Here is a 17,895-nt window from a genome sequence, read left to right as displayed (position 1 = left end):
GGAATTTTAACTAGCTCCTTTCCCTTTTTCGAAATGGTGCACACATCATTTTCAAACTCAACCTTAAAACCACTTTTTACCAGGCATGACACACTCAAAAGTCCATTCTTCATTCCTGGAAGAACAAAAACAGGAAGGTTAGTTTGCAAACAGTTAACAAAAATTGTGCCTTTAAGGTTCATTTCTCGTTTACTATTGTCTGCTATAGTCACGGTTTTTGCAACTGGCAATGTCTTGCAGTTCATCAAGCGGCCACTAGATGTCGCTGGAACTAAACTGTGACTTGCTCCACTGTCAATTATCCACTTCAAGGTTTGTTGGCTCCTTTTAGGACTCTGTTGTGCTGCCATTGCAGATAGTCCCTTATCAGCACCTGCTCCCCCTCTGGATCGTTGATTCTTGTAGTTCTCACGTTGTCTTCCCCTGTAACTCCGGAAACTGGCCTTGGACTGTTGAAATTCCTGTTGCTTTTCTGGACACTTTGCTATCAAATGAAACCTGCTGCCACATCGAAAACATGACTTGCTGGCCATAGCAGACACTTGTGAGGCTTCCTTACAGCTCTGCCTGCTAGTTTCCCCACGCTGGGAATTATCTGAACATCCAGCCCTTGGGGTATTTGAATTATCAATACGTTTTCGATGATGTTGATATTCTTGTTCACACAATCTACCAGTCACATAATTCATATTCAGCTGGTCCTCTGGCAAAACTTGTAAAGTTAGTACTAAGTTTTCAAACCCTGCATGCAGGCTGCTAAGCAGAGTATAAACTTTAATATTTTCAGGAAAATTCACACCTAAAGATGACAGTCGGTTGAAATACTCAGTCATCTGTGACGTGTGTTCAACCACACTATCCCCTGGCTTCAATTTCAACTCATACAAAGCACGTATAATGTTCACCTTCTCTCCGGGCGTGGCTCTATGGTGAATTCGCCTAAGAGCTTCCCAAATTTCAAATGCAGACCTTAAATTTTCCACATGAGGTAATTGGGAATCGTCTATCGATACCATCAACATGCATCTAGCTTTAGTGTCCATTTTATCATGTTCCCTGTTCTGGGCATGTGCAGCAGCCTGTTGCTCTGCTGTGGCATCTGCTGCAACAGCCACAAACGGCTTTCGCCTCTGGACATAGTCAGCCCACACTTCTTTGGCTTCCAACCAGACTTGAGCCCTCTTAGACCACTGCACGTAATTAGCAGAGTTCAACTTTGTAAAGGGAACCTGGAAATTTTCCACTGCCATTCTTGGGGTCTGCTGCTACTCCCTCTGTGTGCCCTTGCTTCTCTTTCCCCTTGGGATTTGTCTTACTCACTTTTCAGACGCCTCCAGCCTCCTCTGAAGCCTTTAAGAGCTGGATTTACGACCAAGCCGGTCTTCTCTCATCCAAAAGCTGCTTTCACTTTCTCTGCACACAATACAACTGTAGAAACGTAGAAGGATCCATAACCTAAGAGAGTTTGTGTACTGGTCCAGTAAACGCTTCCGCTGTGCCACCCGCAACAGCTCTCTTTGCAGAGTATTAATTAAGTCCAGTGCAGAGATTCTTGTTGCAGTACAAGCTTCAGAGTCTCAGCAGCAAAGAAATAACGACACAGGGAAGCCTGTCTTTCCAAAGACAGGTTTATTGCAGAAAGATAACAGAAACACCTCCAGAGCTTTCGGACATTTTTGCTTCACGCCCCAAACACAGAGAAAACAAACACTCTTTATATACTGAGCAACTTAACAACTTAACAACTTAACGAGCTTGACTACTTAAAGTCACATGACATTGCTAACTTCCCAGCGTCTTAGGTTTCACACCCTAACATGATAAAGGGACCTCATAGTGAATGCATAACCCTTGTATACCCCTCCTCATTTGTGATGTGCTAGTGATGTAGTGATGATGTATCAACGATGCTGCTTGAAGTGTATTCTGGGGGGAAGAAGGAAGTTTTAAAAGTTGACATTGCCCCATGCTCGGGGTTCTTACTCCTGGGCAGACCTGTGGTGCAACAGTAAGAATCATGGTCTACTGACCACTGTTTTGCTCCAAATTACCGGGCTGGGACTTCCTCCTTTTACTGACAGCATGGACCCATGGGGGACAAGTGCCCCGGTGAGCTAGGCTGTCAAGGAGTCACTCACCCTGGAATTTTTTCGCTTAACAGCCATTGGCGCCAATACAGAGCAGGCTTCCTAAACCTTGGCCCTCCAGCAGTTTTCAAACTACAGTGCCCATCATCCCTGACCACTAGACCTGCTAGCTAGGGACCATGGAGCTGTAGGCCAAAAGCATCAGGAGGGCCAAGGTTGAGGAAGCCTGATAGAGAGCTCTACCTCTCTTTCAAATCAGAGCCGGCAAAGGCGGTGGAGTTCCTGCGCGGGTGCCTCGAGGCGGTTGGAGGGTGGATGGCAGCTAACTGGTTGAGGTTGAATCCTGACAAGACTGAAGTTCTGTGGTGTGTGGGCGGGTGGGGGGGACTCCCTGGTCCTGAACGGGGCAACTGTGCCCCTGAAGGACCAGCTGCACAGTCTGGGGGTCATTTTGGACCCATGGAGGCACAGGTCTGTTCTGTGTCCAGGGCAGCTCTATCTGGGATGCAGGATAAGACCCTCCCTGCCCACGGACTCTCTTGCCAGAGTGGCGCATGCTCTTGTTATCTCCAGCTTGGACGACTGCAATGCGCTCTATGTGGGGCTACCTTACTGCAATTAATCCAGAATGTGGTAGCCAGACTGGGGGCCGTGAACAGCCGCAGAGACCACATAACACCAGTCTTGAAAGACCTGCATTGACTCCCAGTACGTTTCCGGGCACAATTCAAAGTGTTGGTGCTGACCTTGAAAGCCCTAAACAGCCCAGCAGATGAAACTTTCCTCTGGTTGTCAATATTAAGAGGATGCCAGCAAGATCAAACCTTTCTGTAAAATAAAGGATTTAAATCCAGTCTGACTGAGACCACATACCACCGGTCCCAAGAGATCTGCTTTGGCTCCCAGTACGTTTCCAAGCACAATTCATAGTGTCGGTGCTGACCTTGAAAGCCCTCAATGGCCTCGGCCCAGTAGACCTGAAGGAGCATCTCCACCCCGGACACCGGGGTCCCTCTCCCGAGGGCCTTCTGGCGCTTCCCTCCCTGCAAGAAGCCAAGTTACAGGGAAGCAGGCAGAGGGCCTTCTCGTGGTGACGGCCGCCCTGTGGAACGCCCTTCCATCAGATGTCAAAGAAATAAGCAATTATCTCACTTTTAAAAGACATCTGAAGGCAGCCCTGTTTAGGGAAGTTTTTAAATATTTAATGCTGTCTTGTGTTTTTAATATTTGGTTGGCAGCCACCCAGAGTGGCTGAGGATACCCAGACAGATGGGCAGGGTAGAAATAATAAATTATTATATATTATTATATATCCAAAGCCAACATGAAAGCATTCAAACTCTGACAGAACGGAGCGGCACACACCTCTTCACAGCATAGACCCACCTTGTCCAGGCAAAGGTTCCCATGTCTCTCGGCAATAGCCTTTCGGAAGCCGTGAGACAGTGGATACAGCATGCTGTGATGCGGGTGCACCGAAGGGAGCCGGTTCTTCTCCAGCTGGTCAGCCACAATACTGACAAGCTTCTTCATTCTCTCGTCATAATCGGTCCAATCACAGACGATCTGAAAGGGGGCAAAGAAAACCAGGGTTCTAGATTCAGGTAGGTAGCCGTATTGGTCTGATGAAGTCAAAATATATTAAAATTGTCCAGTAGTGCCTTACAGACCAACAAAGTTTGTTCTTGGTATAAGCCAGGCACCCCAAGCCTTCGGCCCTCCAGATGTTTTAGACTACAATTCCCATCATCCCCGACCACTGGTCCTGTTAGCTAGGGATCATGGGAGTTGTAGGCCAAAACATCGGGGGGGGGGCGCAGGTTGGGGATGCCTGATATAAGCTTTTGTGTGCATGCACACTTCTTCAGATACACTGAAGCGGAAGTCCCCAGACCCTGATATACAGAGGGAGAAGTCCCCAGACCCTGCTATATAAGAGTAAGGAGAAGCCCCCAGACCCTGATATATAGTGGGAGGGTGAGTTGGGGTTTTTCTCCGAAGGGTAGTAGGAGTCAATGGGTATGGTCCACCTGCTGGCAACTGTGAATGACTGAAAAAACAAGGGATGGTACACAGATGACCTGAAATAGTTTTAGGATATGTAATGAGACACAGTCGTCCACAGGTTGACCATACCGATTGAGTCCTACTACCGTTCAGAGAAATACCCCGCCCCACCCTCCCTCTAAATATCAGGGTGTGGGGACTTCCGCTTCAGTGTATCTGAATAAGTCTGCCTGCACATGAAAGCTTAGACACAGAACAAACTGAGTTGGTCTCTAAAGTGACATTGGACAATTCCTGAATTAGGTGACGCTTTTACCATTACCGTGGTACCTTGGGACTCAAACGCCTCGGTTCCCAAATGCCGGAAACCCTGGGAGTGTTGGCCCTTAAAACTCTGCCTCACCTGCAAACAGTGCGCCAGGTTGCAGTAAGCGTCAGGAAAATCCGGCTTCAGTTTCAAGGCGGTGCGATACGAAGCAATTGCCTCTGGGATGTTTCCGGAATCCTAGAAAGGGAGGGATATTTCAGCAATTGCCACTAGCTTTTTTTCTCAACCATCAAAACCAAAGATGAAGAACAGACAGAAGGCACGATGATCCACACCTGGTAGACTTATAAAGTAACATTCAACAATCATTGGAATAGAACAGGGGTCGGCAAACTTTTTCAGCAGGGGGCCGTCCACTGTCCCTTAGACCTTGTGGGGGCCAGACTAGATTTTGGGGAGGGGGGAAAAGGAACACATTCCTATGTCCCACAAATAACCCAGAGGTGCATTTTAAATAAAAGGACACATTATACTCGTGTCAAAACATGCCGACTCCCGGCTAGATTGAGAAGGCCATGGGGCCGTAGTTTGCCTCCCCATGCTATAGAATAATATTGAGTATCAGCATGTAAAAATTCAATAGAAACCTACTCTTAACAATTACAATAAATTGTAATTAATCGTACAATAAATGAATATTACAATGAATGATTATTGTAATTGATCATAGAATAAATGTTACAATAAATGGTTATAAAACAATGGCAAGTCACAGTGTCTACAATAGCCGCAGCGAGAATCTTAACAGACAAAGGATGGAAAGGAGAATCCCATCCCTACTAAGTTGGCGTAGCTAGCAAAAAGGCTAAAATACGCAGAATTAGCAAGATTATAATACAGGCAGAATTACGAGAGGTTTTGGAAGAAACATTTCATAGAGAACAGGACACTTGCAGAGTACAGTGGTACCTCTGGATGTGAATGGGATCCGTTCCGGAGCCCCGTTCGCATCCTGAAGTGAATGCAACCCGCATCTGCACGTCGCAATTCGCCGCTTCTGCGCATGACATCATTTTGAGGGTCTGTGCATGCGGCGAAACCCGCAAGTAACGTGCTCCGTTACTTCTGGGTCACTGCGGAGCGCAACCCAAAAATATTCATCCTGAAGCATATTTAACCCGAGATAGGACTGTATTGTCTAAATTTACAGGGGTGCCCAAATTTTCCCAAAGAGGGCCAGATTTGACATGAGGGCGGGGCAAATTTGTTGAGCTGTTTTAGGATTTAACCCCAAGGTTGTTGAGCTCTTTTTAGGATTGAAGTTGTTGAGCATTTGGGGGGGGGGGGTTGCCCCAGTAAGTAAACCAGGTTACGCTCCCCGGCCACACGCTGGACATGTGTGGTCTAAAAAAAAATGTTGGGAAAATTTAAATTCTTTGGCAGGTGTGGATTGACAAAGGACAGCAGGAAATATGACAAAACCAATGCATTTTGAGATCTAGGAGAGACGAGCAAAAGGGCGCCATCGGAAATGTGACGTAGGGGTGATTGGAAGTCACAATGAGATTTTTGGGTGTGGAACTCCACCATACTTTCCGTCTATATAAGCCACCCTCTATTTGGGGGGGGCTCAAATTTAAGAAAATGAGCCATTCACCCACCCAATCACCCGTATAAGACCTCCCCCCCCCCCATTTTTATTTCAAAGTAAAAATAGCAATTTTTTCATTTTCCTTTTAAAAAAATTATTTACAAACAAACACATAGACACAAAACAAAATTCGTATTACCCTACCACCCAAAATTTCAGACATTAAAACCACCCTCGTGGCTTCCCTCCACCGCCCCTCACCCTCCTATATAATATTTCACATTGCCATTTTTATTTCCCCCCATTTATTTATTTATTTTTGATTTCATTTTACATGCTAGTTGCCGTACATTTTCAACACTATACATTACATATATGGATTCCCCACATCTAACCCTATACACAACTCAGCATTTACCCAAATACCCACGTGACTTCCTTCACTCACATTCACATTGCAATTTTTATCTAAATTTATATTTCTTAACTCTTTTAACTTACTATTTATTATTATTATAAACCAGATTTACAAACATTAAACCAAACATATCAACATGTTAGTTTTTGAACAGTACTTGAACACATAATCTTCAAACCATTTCCATTATATTTTTATTTTCCAGTTTGATTGGTACCTTATTACTGCACTTGACCTTGCCAGTTCTATAAATTCAATTAGTTTCTTTATCCAGTCATCCTTTGTGGGTATATATTTCCTGTTCCAGTTTTGTGCAAGGAGTAGCCTTGCTGCAGCTGTCGCGTATAAGAATAATATCTTCCCATCTTGTGGTATTTCTTTACCTCTTATACTCAGTAAATATGCCTCTGGTTTTCCCCTCTAAATTAATTCTGATCATCTTTTTTATTTCCTCATGAATTTTTTTAACGTTTCTGTAGCCCCACCATAAACGTATCGGCGTGCCCTCTGCCTCCTCACACTTCCAGCATAAATTCCAATTCTCCCCTTTTTCTTTTTGTGCCCCATCTCGGTTTGGGACGGCTTTTGCCAGTTGTTTTCCTTTTGTAAAAACTAAGATTCCCCTGCTGCCCCCCCCCAGTTTTTTTTTTTAAATAGATTTAGCAGAGACACAAAGCTTACCTTATGGATGGAAGCGAGGTTGCTGTGGGCATCGGCAAACGCAGGATTTATCTGGATTGCTCTTGTGTAGCATTGCAGAGCTCCCTGGACGTCTTGCATTTCCTTCAAGGTGTTCCCCATGTTGGAATAGGCGTCTGCAAAAGTGGGACTGATTCTGACATGGAGGGCGAGAGAAAAAGTGCCATTTTGGTACAAAAATACTCTGAAGTTACGCTGGAAATGTAAGGGTCAAGAAGGCTCTTTCTATCCTATACGGTGGTCTTTAGGGCAGTTCATTAAAAAAACTTTTTTAAAAAATGCCTTCTCCAAAGCCTTCACAAAATAGGAAAACGTCCAAGAAAACAGCTATTTTCATGGAGGGTTGAGATATTAACTGATATGCACAAAATTTCAGATATAGCTATATAATCCCTAGTGTAGTAAGATAAGACCTTGGGAGCAGGCATCTTCAAAAAAGTGTTTTTTATGAACCACCCTAGTGGTCATGTGAGACAGTGAGACCTTGGTTCTCAAATGTTTTTTATACAGGTTTCTTTATACAGAAGGTTTTTTATACAGAAAGGTTCAGCATTGTGGCATCCTCTTCATACGGACAAGCAGCACTTTCCTTTTGGGAAATTCCATGCTCCTCAATTCTGGCAATTATTAATCACTCTCAATTCCACCCTAATAATTGCCACCTGCCCGGATTTTAACTTGTCTGAATTAATTTTTATTTGAATTACTTGATGTCTGCTTTTAGGCTCGTTGTGTTGTTTTTATGATGTTAGCTGCTCTGAGCCCAGCCTTGGCCGGCGAGGGTGGGATACAAACAAAAACAAATTATTATTATTATTATTATTATTACTACTACTCAAACGCTTTGGTTCCCAAATGCCGAAAACCCAGAAAAAGTGTTCCAGTTTCCAGGCGTTTTTCGGAAGCCAAACATCAAATTTGGCTGTCAGCTATTCTTTCTGGGGCGCCTGCACCAATCAAACAGACTTCGGGAACAGATTAAGTTTGGTGCTTTGGTTTTTGCAATTTATGTGGTGTTTTTGTTTCGGAGGCTTTTTTGGTTCATTTGTTTTTGCGACTGTGCGGATCCCAGTTTAGTTACTGATTGATTGATTGATTGATTGATTGTGTGATTGCAGAAACGGATAGAAGCCCCGGTCCCCATCCGAACAATGACTATCATCAGTGCAGGTGAGGAAAAAAAATAATTTTCATTTTTATCATTTACAAGACTGTTGTATTTATTTTAGAGTACAGTACATGGATGACTGCTTTCATTTTAGGGATCAGTGGTCTCGTTAGATAGTAAAATTCATGTTAAATGGCTGTTTTAGGGATTGTTTTTCAAAGTCTGGTACGGATTAATCCGTTTTGCATGACTTTCTATGGGAAAGTGCACCTTGGTTTTGGAACACATTCAGTTTGAGAACCAAGGTACCACTGTATAATTAACTGGGGGGGGGGGAGAGAACATTTGTGTAAAAACCAGAAGCCTTTCTAATAGGTTTAACGGGTGAAGAAATACCAAGAGACCTAAAAAGACAGTGTATTCTATTTATGCCAGAATGTTCTTAGCCCGGATGTGGAAGGAAGAGAAGGTCCCAACAAAAGAAGAGTGGATTATCAAAATGACTGTGAAGATCAGACATCAAGATGATAGGAAATTTAAGCAAAGAAAAAAGTTAAAAGGACAAAATGGGGAAAATAATGAAGATGAAATGTGAAAAAGCATGGTGCAAAAACCTTAAGGATATAACCATCGTTAGTTCAAAGATGGCAAAATTAAGGGAGAATGAGATAGGCAGGAGAAGTAAATATTTAAAAAACCAGAAGAGGGAAGCTGGGGGAGATTGGGATTCATCTATGCTGTCTGCAAGAATGATGTTTGTGTTGAATATAAAATGCTAAAACTTAATAAAAACTATTTATATATATAAAAAAATTAAACAAGAATGGGAAAAATTTATTGAATACCTTAAAGATACATATTTAGAAATAATAATAATAATAATAATAATAATAATAATAATAATAATAATAATAATAATAATAATAATAATTGTATCCCGCCCTCCCTGGCCGAAACCGGTCTTAGGGCAGCTAACATCAAATATATAACATTAGTATAAAATCAAACAATAATTAAATTACCTCCTAAAAACAAATCGGGATCAAATTAAAATCGAATTAGATGGTTTTCCACAGGCAGGATTGATATAACATTGATGAAGCCAAAGTAGCAAATAAGGAAATGGAATAGAACGAATCATTGTAATTACATGCAAGAAAAGATGGCAAAATATGGAAACGGGGGGTGGGGGGTGGGGGAGAGTCCAAGGGGTTTGTATAATCCCAGTATTGTATATATTGAAAATGTTTGGAGTGTATGGAAATAAAATGATAAAATAAAAAACTGAATAATAATAATAATAATAATAATAATAATAATAATAATAATAATAATAATAATAATTTTTATTTATATCCTGCCCTCCCCAGCCGAAGCCGGGCTCAGGGCGGCTAACAACAATCAAAATAGTCCAACATTTTAAAACATTCATTATAAAATTAATTAAATCAAATTAAAATCAAATTAATGGCAACCATCAAGCAAAATTCTGTGCAGGTTGCCAGAGGAGGGAGTCAGTCTGCGCCCTGACCAAAGGCCTGGTGGAACAGCTCTGTCTTGCAGGCCCTACGGAAGGATGTCAGGTCCCACAGGGCCCTAGTCTCTTGTGACAGAGCGTTCCACCAGATTGGAGCCGCAGCCGAGAAGGCCCTGGCTCTAGTTGAGGCCAACCTAACCTCTCTGTGACCTGGGATCTTTAGGGTGTTTTTATTTGCAGACCGTAAATTTCTCTGTGGGACATACCAGGAGAGGCAGTCCCATAGGTACGAGGGTCCTAGGCCGTATAGGGCTTTAAAGGTTAAAACCAGCACCTTAAACCTGATCCTGTACTCCACCGGGAGCCAGTGCAGCTGGTACAGCACCGGATGGATATGATCTCGCAGCGAAGACCCCGTAAGGAGTCTCGCCGCGGCATTCTGCACCCGCTGGAGTTTCTGGGTCAGTCTCAAGGGCAGCCCCACGTAGAGCGAGTTACAATAATCCAGTCTGGAGGTGACCGTCGCGTGGATCACAGTGGCTAGGTCAGGGTGAGAGAGATAAGGAGCCAACTGCTTAGCTTGGCGGAGATGAAAAAATGCCGCCTTTGTTATAGCTGTAATCTGCGCCTCCATGGAAAGGGAGGTGTCGAAGATTACACCCAAACTCTTAACGGACGATGCTGGCACTAATTGCACCCATGCAAGAGATGGGAGTTGCCCCCTCAATCCCATATCGCTCCGTCCCAGCCAGAGGACCTCTGTCTTCGAAGGATTTAACTTCAACCGGCTCCCACGTAACCATCCAGCCACAGCTTCCAGACATCTGGTCAGTGTATCTGGGGCCGAGTAAGGATGGCCATCCATCAACAGATAGAGTTGGGTGTCATCGGCATACTGATGGCAACCCAGCCCAAAACTCCGGACAAGCTGGGCGAGGGGGCGCATAAAGATGTTAAAAAGCATCGGGGAGAGTATCGCACTCTGAGGCACTCCACACACCAAGGAGTGGCGCGATGACAATTCCCCCCCAAGCGCCACCCTCTGTCCCCGACCGGAGAGAAACGAGCGCAGCCATTGAAGGACTGTGCCCTGGATCCCCACGTCGGCAAGGCGGTGGTCCAGAAGTTCGTGATCGACCATGTCGAAGGCTGCTGACAGGTCTAGAAGAATCAGCAGCCCCGACCCGCCTCGATCCAGCTGCCTGCGGAGATCATCTGTTAGGGCGACCAGAGCCGTCTCGGTCCCATGACCAGCGCGGAAGCCGGACTGGAATGGATCGAGAGCAGATGTTTCATCCAGAAACCTACCAAGCTGTTCAGCAACCGCTCTCTCAATCACCTTACCCAGGAATGGAAGATTCGAAACCGGGCGGTAATTGGATAGATCTAAAGGATCTAATGATGTTTTCTTTAAGAGCAGACACACCACTGCCTCCTTCAGTTCCCCTGGGAATATCCCAGTGCCAAGGGACAAATTGATGATATCCCCCAGGGGGGCCCGCACCTCGTCTGGACACGCTCTAATCAGCCAGGACGGGCACGGGTCAAGAGGACAGGTGGTGGGCTTTCCAGCTCGGAGGAGTCTGTCCACATCGGCTGGGGATATCCGGTCAAAGTGGTCCAATACTGGACCCGAGGACAGTCGAGGGGCCTCCAGTTCCTTTATTGTATCCAAATTGGCAGGGAGGTCATGGCGGAGCAACAGGACCTTCTCCGCAAAAAAGCTCGCAAATGCCTCGCAACTGTGTGTTAGATTGTTATTTAAATTTGGCTGTCCTTCAAGGGACAAAAAATAAAATAAAAATAAAAATAAAAAATAAAAAATAAAAAAACCTAAAAGAAAAAGAGAAAGTGCTTTATCCACAAGAGGAGTAATAATAATTATTAACAACAGCAACAATAATTTATTATTTATACCCAGCCACTCTGGGCGGCTTCCAGCAAAAGATTAAAATACAGTAAGGAGGAGCTCTTTCAATCTATTTTCCCCATGGCTTTGGAAGCTCACCTGATGGCCTCCTTGTAGTGCATGAGGGCCTCCTGGAGCTTCCCCTGCTGTTGCAAAACACTGGCTAAATTTGAATGCGCAGCTGCAAACTCCGGGAAGACCTGCGGGGAAGAAGCTCACTCTTAGTTTCCCTGAGAAGCATTCTAAAGAGACGGAGGCTGCTCTTTGAGGCTCAAAGGTTGTGGGCGTGAAATAAATCCTCATTTGGATTGACTTGCAAAAATTAAGGAGGAGGAGGAACCTATGGACTGCCTTTTTAGCATGCATAGGAAATACTGTTGGGAGATCAGACTGTCAAATGACCAATGCCGTATTTTAAAGAGCCCCTCTTTGATGCTCAAATGTGGCAGGGGCTGGCTGCAAAATAAATCACCGTTTGGAATGATTTGTGGTAATGATAATAATAATAATAATAATAATAATAATAATAATAATAATAATAATAATGGGCCTATGAACTGCCTTTTTCATACGCATAGGAAATACTGTTAGAAAATAAGACTGTCAGGGGTCAAGCTCAGCCGACACAGAGAACAGCATGTGCCCAGCTTTTATTTCAATTTCTGTACCGTTCCTTAACACCTTGCATTGTTCTTCTGATGAAAAAGCAGATTTTTGGTCATTCCAGGAGGCCTAGGAATATAAAAAGGGGGACAGACCCTCTTCCTTCCAAAAGGGACTTATCGGACCATGCTTTGTCGAGCCTCAAAATGCTACTTCACTTTCACTTCTTCACCATTATTTCCGTTATTGATCAAGAAAAATTTGATCGGCGATTTTTAAAAAGACCCAGACTAGGAGTCCAGGGTACGCATGCCTAACCCTTATATGTCAATTTAATTGTTGTAATTCTCCACGCACGTACCTCAAGAGCTTTCCGGTAGAGGCGGACAGCCTTCTCGATATTCCCTTGTTCTCGCTTGATGTTCGCCAGGTTATTAAGAGAATCCGCGTGAGTCGGACATAAACAGAGAGCTGTATTGTAGCATTCCTCGGCTTCGGCAACCTTCGAAACACAAAACAGAGTTTTTACACGAATATTAGTATGTCTTTCACAGGAGCCCAAAAGGCTGCTCTGTGATGTGATGGCTGGATTGAGGTTTGATACGGCCCCTCAGCTCCTGACGGTAACTTGGTATTAGAGCGGTTCATAAAAAACTCTTTTTTTGAAAATGCCTGCTCCAAAGTTCTTCTCTTACCAACAGTAGAGATTATATAGCTATATCTGGAATGGCATGCATATCAGTTAATATCTTTTATATATATATGCCAGCTGTCCTTTGTCAACAACCAATTGTTGCTGTTTTTTATATTGAATATATGCTATATGGTAACTGTTGCACCTCATAGGTAACTCAAGCCTTCTGCACGTCACAAAAGATGTATTTTATCAAAGTCATTGTTGAACTGAAATACAATTAAGAAGTATATTAATAGTGAAATGCAATTAAGAAGAAGCATATTAACAGTAAAACCCCACAATTGTTGAGCCTTTTTTAAGGATTTGACCCCAGAGGTGCTGACCTTTTTTTAGGATTAAAGTTCTTGAGCTTTTTGGGGGGAAGTTTTGCCCTAGTAAATAAACCGCCACGAGGGCCGGATTAAATCGACCAGAGGGCCAGATTAGGCCCCTGAACTGGACTTTGGACATGCCTGGTCTAAAAGAACATTGGGAAAATTTAAATTCTTTGGCAGGATAGCAGGAAATATGACAAAACCAATGCATTTTGAGATCTAGGAGAGATGGGTGGAAGGCCCCCAAAGTGGACTTTGGACATGCTTGGTTTAGGGGAACATAAATACAAGAGCAGACTAATCCGATTCAAACTCTCTTTCCCGCACACTTACCGTCTTTTGCAAGATGTATTTAAGGAAGACAGTAAGGGAAATGGTTTTGGTCATACTAAATCAAAATTAAGAGACAGAGTTGCTAGATAGTAAAAGAAAATCATTGCCAAAAACGTATAAGAATGGCATACAAAGGATGAAGAAGTTAAGTCGGTTATGATTAAATGGGCTCAAGATTTTGGTCATAACATTGAATTAGATAAGTGGGAAAGATTATGGGCAAAAACAATTTATTGAATGTACAGCACTAATTAAAAATTTAATGAAGGTGACGTATAGGTGGTATTTGACGCCGACTAAACTTGCTAAAATATATATAACTCAAGATAAGGCACGCTAGAAATGCAAGGAGAAGGAAGGGAATTTCGTCCATAGGTGGTGGATGTGCACTAAAGTCAAAGTCTACTGGGATATGATTTACAAAGAATTGAAAAAGATCTTTAAATATACTGTTATTAAAAAAAACAGAGGCTAATTTTTGAAAGTGATTTACAAATGCTAAAGTAAATTGTTTTAAGTAGAGTAAGAAGGTAAATAGGGCGATATATGTTCAGGTAGGCAGCTGTGGTGGTCTAACGCAGTTGAAATATATAAAAAATATATAAATTGTCCAGTAGCACATTGCAGACCAACTCAGTTTGGTCTTGGTAGAAGCTTTTGTATCTGAAGAAGTGGACCTGCATACAAAAAATTATACCAAGAAGAAGCCAAGTTTAGCAAGCCCTGTTTAGGGAAGCTTTTAATGTTTGATGGACTATTGTATTTTAATATTTTGTCGCCAAGAGTGGCTGGGGAAACCCAGCCAGATAGGCGGGGTATAAATTTTATTTTTATTATTATTATTATTATTATTATTATTATTATTATTATTATTATTATCATCATCATCAGGTGCTACTGGACAATTTTTAAAGGGTGATATAGAAATGCTAAGAGGATCGTGACTGCTTAAGAAAGCCAGGGAGTGGGAGCGGGGGAGGGGGGAGGGGAGTCGACGCTTGGTATGAGCAAAGTTGTATGTGACGATATGACAAAGGAAAAAATAAAAGAGGACTTCTTCTAGGTTCTGTACCCCAAATCCCCCCCCCAAAGAGCCCAATTTCGAGGTCACCATCATCCGGAAGGCTTTTTTCAGCAAACCCTCTGACATACAGAAAGCAAAAGGGACCGGTTTCATTTTCTTTTTTTAATTTTTATTTTATTTATAACATAGTCCACAACAACTCATACATACAAACAGACCCACCACCATTGACTAATTATCAAAATTAAACTCCTATCCCCTTACACAAAGAAAACATAACATAAAAATAAAAGACTTTATTCTGTTAAATGGCCGCCTTATTTACCTCTTGTATACTATTTCTTTTGTATGGGATTATTACAATTTTTCCTAATTATGACTTAAACCACAAAGTCTCCTGTAGAAATTAATTGAAACAAGTCCAAGTGTATATTTTGGGGCACTGTTTGGTAAAGTATTCTCTGCATTTTCCCCATTCCTTTTGGAATTCTTGTCTGGGTTGTGCCCTAATTGTCTCTGTTAATCTGGCCAATTCAGCATGGGGTAAAAGCCTAAGAAAAAGCTAAACAACTTCAATCCTAAAAAAAGTTCAACAATTTAAACCCTAAGAAAAGAGCTCAACAACTTCAATCCTTAAAAAAAGTAAACAACTTTGGTCGGCCCTTATGGCCCTTCACTTCATCAAATCTGGCCCTCTTTGAAAAAAGTTTGGACACCACTGCCTAATAGGAAAGTTTCTGTATTTTTTTTTCACAGGCCCACCAGAAATGTATAAGTGTCCCTTCTTCTTTACTGCACCTCCAGCACAGTTTTTTTGTTTTATACATTTTAGCTATTTTGGCAGGTGTTAAGTACCATCTATAAAACATCTTTTATATAGATGTTCCCCCCACCCCAAGGCAAAAGGGACCAGTTTCTTACGCTGCCTTTCTCTTTCAGCGCGTTGGCCAGGTTGCAGTAGGCGTCAGGGAAGTGGGGCTGGAGCTCAATGGCCCTCTTGTAGGTATCGATTGCCAGATCGATCAGCCCCTGTTCGTAATACACACATGCCAGGTTGCCGTGGACAACAGCGTGGTTGGGACTCAGGCTCAGGGCCCGTAGGTAGGCTGCAACGGCTCTGAAATGAGATCAAGGACTGGTTCAGTTTCATTGTCACCAGGGTGGATAAAAATCTGTTTTTTAAAAAATAAAATGCTTTGGGAGGACGATTAAGAGGATCGAGGCGGGCCGGGACTGCTGATTCTTTTAGATTTGTTAGCGGCCTTCGACATGGTCGATCACAAACTTTTGGACCACCGCCTTGCCAACGTGGGGATTCAGGGCACAGTCAGACAATGGCTGTGCTCCTTTATCTCAGGTCGGGGACAGAGGGTGGCGCTAGGGAGGGAGTTGTCGCTGCGGCACTCCTTGTTGTGTGGAGTGCCGCAGGGCACAATCCTTTCCCAGATGCTTTTCAATATCTTTATGCGCCCCCTTGCCCAGATTGTCCGGAGTTTAGGGCTGAGTTGTCGTCAATATGCTGATGACACCCAACTTTATCTGTCAATGGACTCGGCCCCAGACACACTGACCAGATGCTTGGAAGCCGTGGCTGGGTGGCTGCGTGGGAGCCAGTTGAAGTTAAATCCTTCGAAGACAGAGGTCCTCTGGCTGGGTCAGGACAACATGGGGTTGGGGGGCCAACTCCCATCTCTTGTGGGGGCGCAATTAGTGCCAGAGCCTTCTGTCAAGAGCTTGGGTGTAACCTTCGATGCCTCTCTTTCCATGGAGGCACAGGTTGCAGCCACAGCAAAGGTGGCATTTTTCCACCTCCGCCGTATTAAGGAATTGGTTCCTTACCTTTCTCGCCCTGATCTGGCCAGTGATCCATGCGATGGTCACCTCCAGGCTTGATTATTTTAACTCGCTCTATGCTTAGACTCACTCTGACACCCTATATGGGATTTGGTATATAAATTTTCCCGTGGCTTTTTTGCTGGCCCATGTAGCACCAGCATGGATAGCTGGCTTGGGTGAATAGCTGATGTTTCCTCCCTTTGTAGTCTTGATGAGGCTGTATTTTAATTAACTGGGGTTTTTTTCTATTCTATTTTATTGTAATTTATATTTGGTGTTAGCCGCCCTGAGCCCGGCCCTGGCCAGTGAGAGCGGGGTAGAAATTAATAAATAAATAAATAATTCGGGGAAGAATTATTTGTTTTAAGTTTTTCATGTGTGCGAAAACTCAGTCCAAGTTTTTCTTGGGGAAAAAATGTTTCAGCACATCAGTTAAGCAACATGGATACATATGCTACCATGTTACTGTTTTAGTGAAATAAATTGCTTAAATTGTTATGAAGGAAATGTTTCTTTTCTCCTTCCAATCAAGTGCAGCAGAAAAGTTGTTCAAATAAAAAGTGTTCACTTATTAAAACTCACCATCATTTCGTCACAATCGGGCTGTATATAGCAGAACCAAATCATTTTGATATAACTGTAGAAAAGACTCTGAAGTTAGGATTCCAAAAAGGAAACCTGCCTCCGATTGTCAATATTAAGAGGATGCCAGCAAGGCTGAACCTTCCGGTAAAAGGGGGATTTAAATCAAGTCTTATGGATTTGGGATTTAAATCAATTTGCTTTAAATAAAATCAACCCTCTAGGCAACAATGGGAGTTAGTTTGGGTATGGGTGCAACCACTAAACTGAGAATATAAGACGTAATGTGATTATACGCAAAACCAATAAAAAACATTTATATAAAAAAGAGAATATAAGCTCTATGCCTATTTGCTTACCTGTCAAATATACACGCCTCCTTCAAGACGTTCCCCAGATTAATGTAAGCATCCAGGAAGTTGGGGTCCAGGGTCACCGCCTGAAAATATTTAAGATAATAGATTTTTGTTACTAATACAGTCATACCTCAGGTTGAAGTAGCTGCGGGTTAAGCATTTTCGGGTTGTGCTCCGTGGCGACCTAGAAGTAACAGAGCCCGTTACTTCCGGGTTCTGCAGCTTGCGCACGTGCAGACACTCAAAATGATGCCACACGCATCTACGGAAGCAGCAAATTGTGACCCGAGCATGTTCGCTTCAGGATGCGAACGGGGCCCCGGAACGGATCCCGTTCGCATCCAGAGGTACCACTGTATAACAGCATGGTTACTTTTAAATAAGTGGGTCAACTTTGACCTAGGCTGCCTCCTACCTACCTTCCTACCTTATCGATCTACCGACTTTATCTTATTATCTATCTACTTGCCTACCTATCTTATCTATCTATCTATCTATCTATCTACCTACCCTATCTATCAAATCTATCTACCTACCTACCATCTAATCCAGGTGTGGCCCAACTTGGCCCTCCAACCCCCATCAT

At 43.1% G+C, this 17,895-nt stretch overlaps 1 protein-coding gene across 1 annotated transcript in view; it reads right to left on the bottom strand.

The window, feature by feature from the left end:
• Positions 1–17,895, bottom strand: part of LOC308578054 (uncharacterized protein) — a gene marked incomplete at its 5' end in the record, with an annotated part of 39,759 nt that overhangs the window by 3,980 nt on the left and 17,884 nt on the right. The window contains 7 exons of the mRNA XM_081178338.1: positions 3,474–3,653; positions 4,498–4,599; positions 7,053–7,206; positions 11,664–11,764; positions 12,529–12,669; positions 15,457–15,652; positions 17,313–17,392. Coding sequence (XP_081034464.1) covers positions 3,474–3,653; positions 4,498–4,599; positions 7,053–7,206; positions 11,664–11,764; positions 12,529–12,669; positions 15,457–15,652; positions 17,313–17,392 — 954 coding nt within the window. The remainder of the gene's footprint in view (positions 1–3,473; positions 3,654–4,497; positions 4,600–7,052; positions 7,207–11,663; positions 11,765–12,528; positions 12,670–15,456; positions 15,653–17,312; positions 17,393–17,895) is intronic.

This window comes from Podarcis bocagei (assembly GCF_964188305.1).
Source record: "Podarcis bocagei genome assembly, chromosome: W".
Taxonomy (NCBI): domain Eukaryota; kingdom Metazoa; phylum Chordata; class Lepidosauria; order Squamata; family Lacertidae; genus Podarcis; species Podarcis bocagei.
This window is presented reverse-complemented; position numbering and strand designations above follow the sequence as displayed.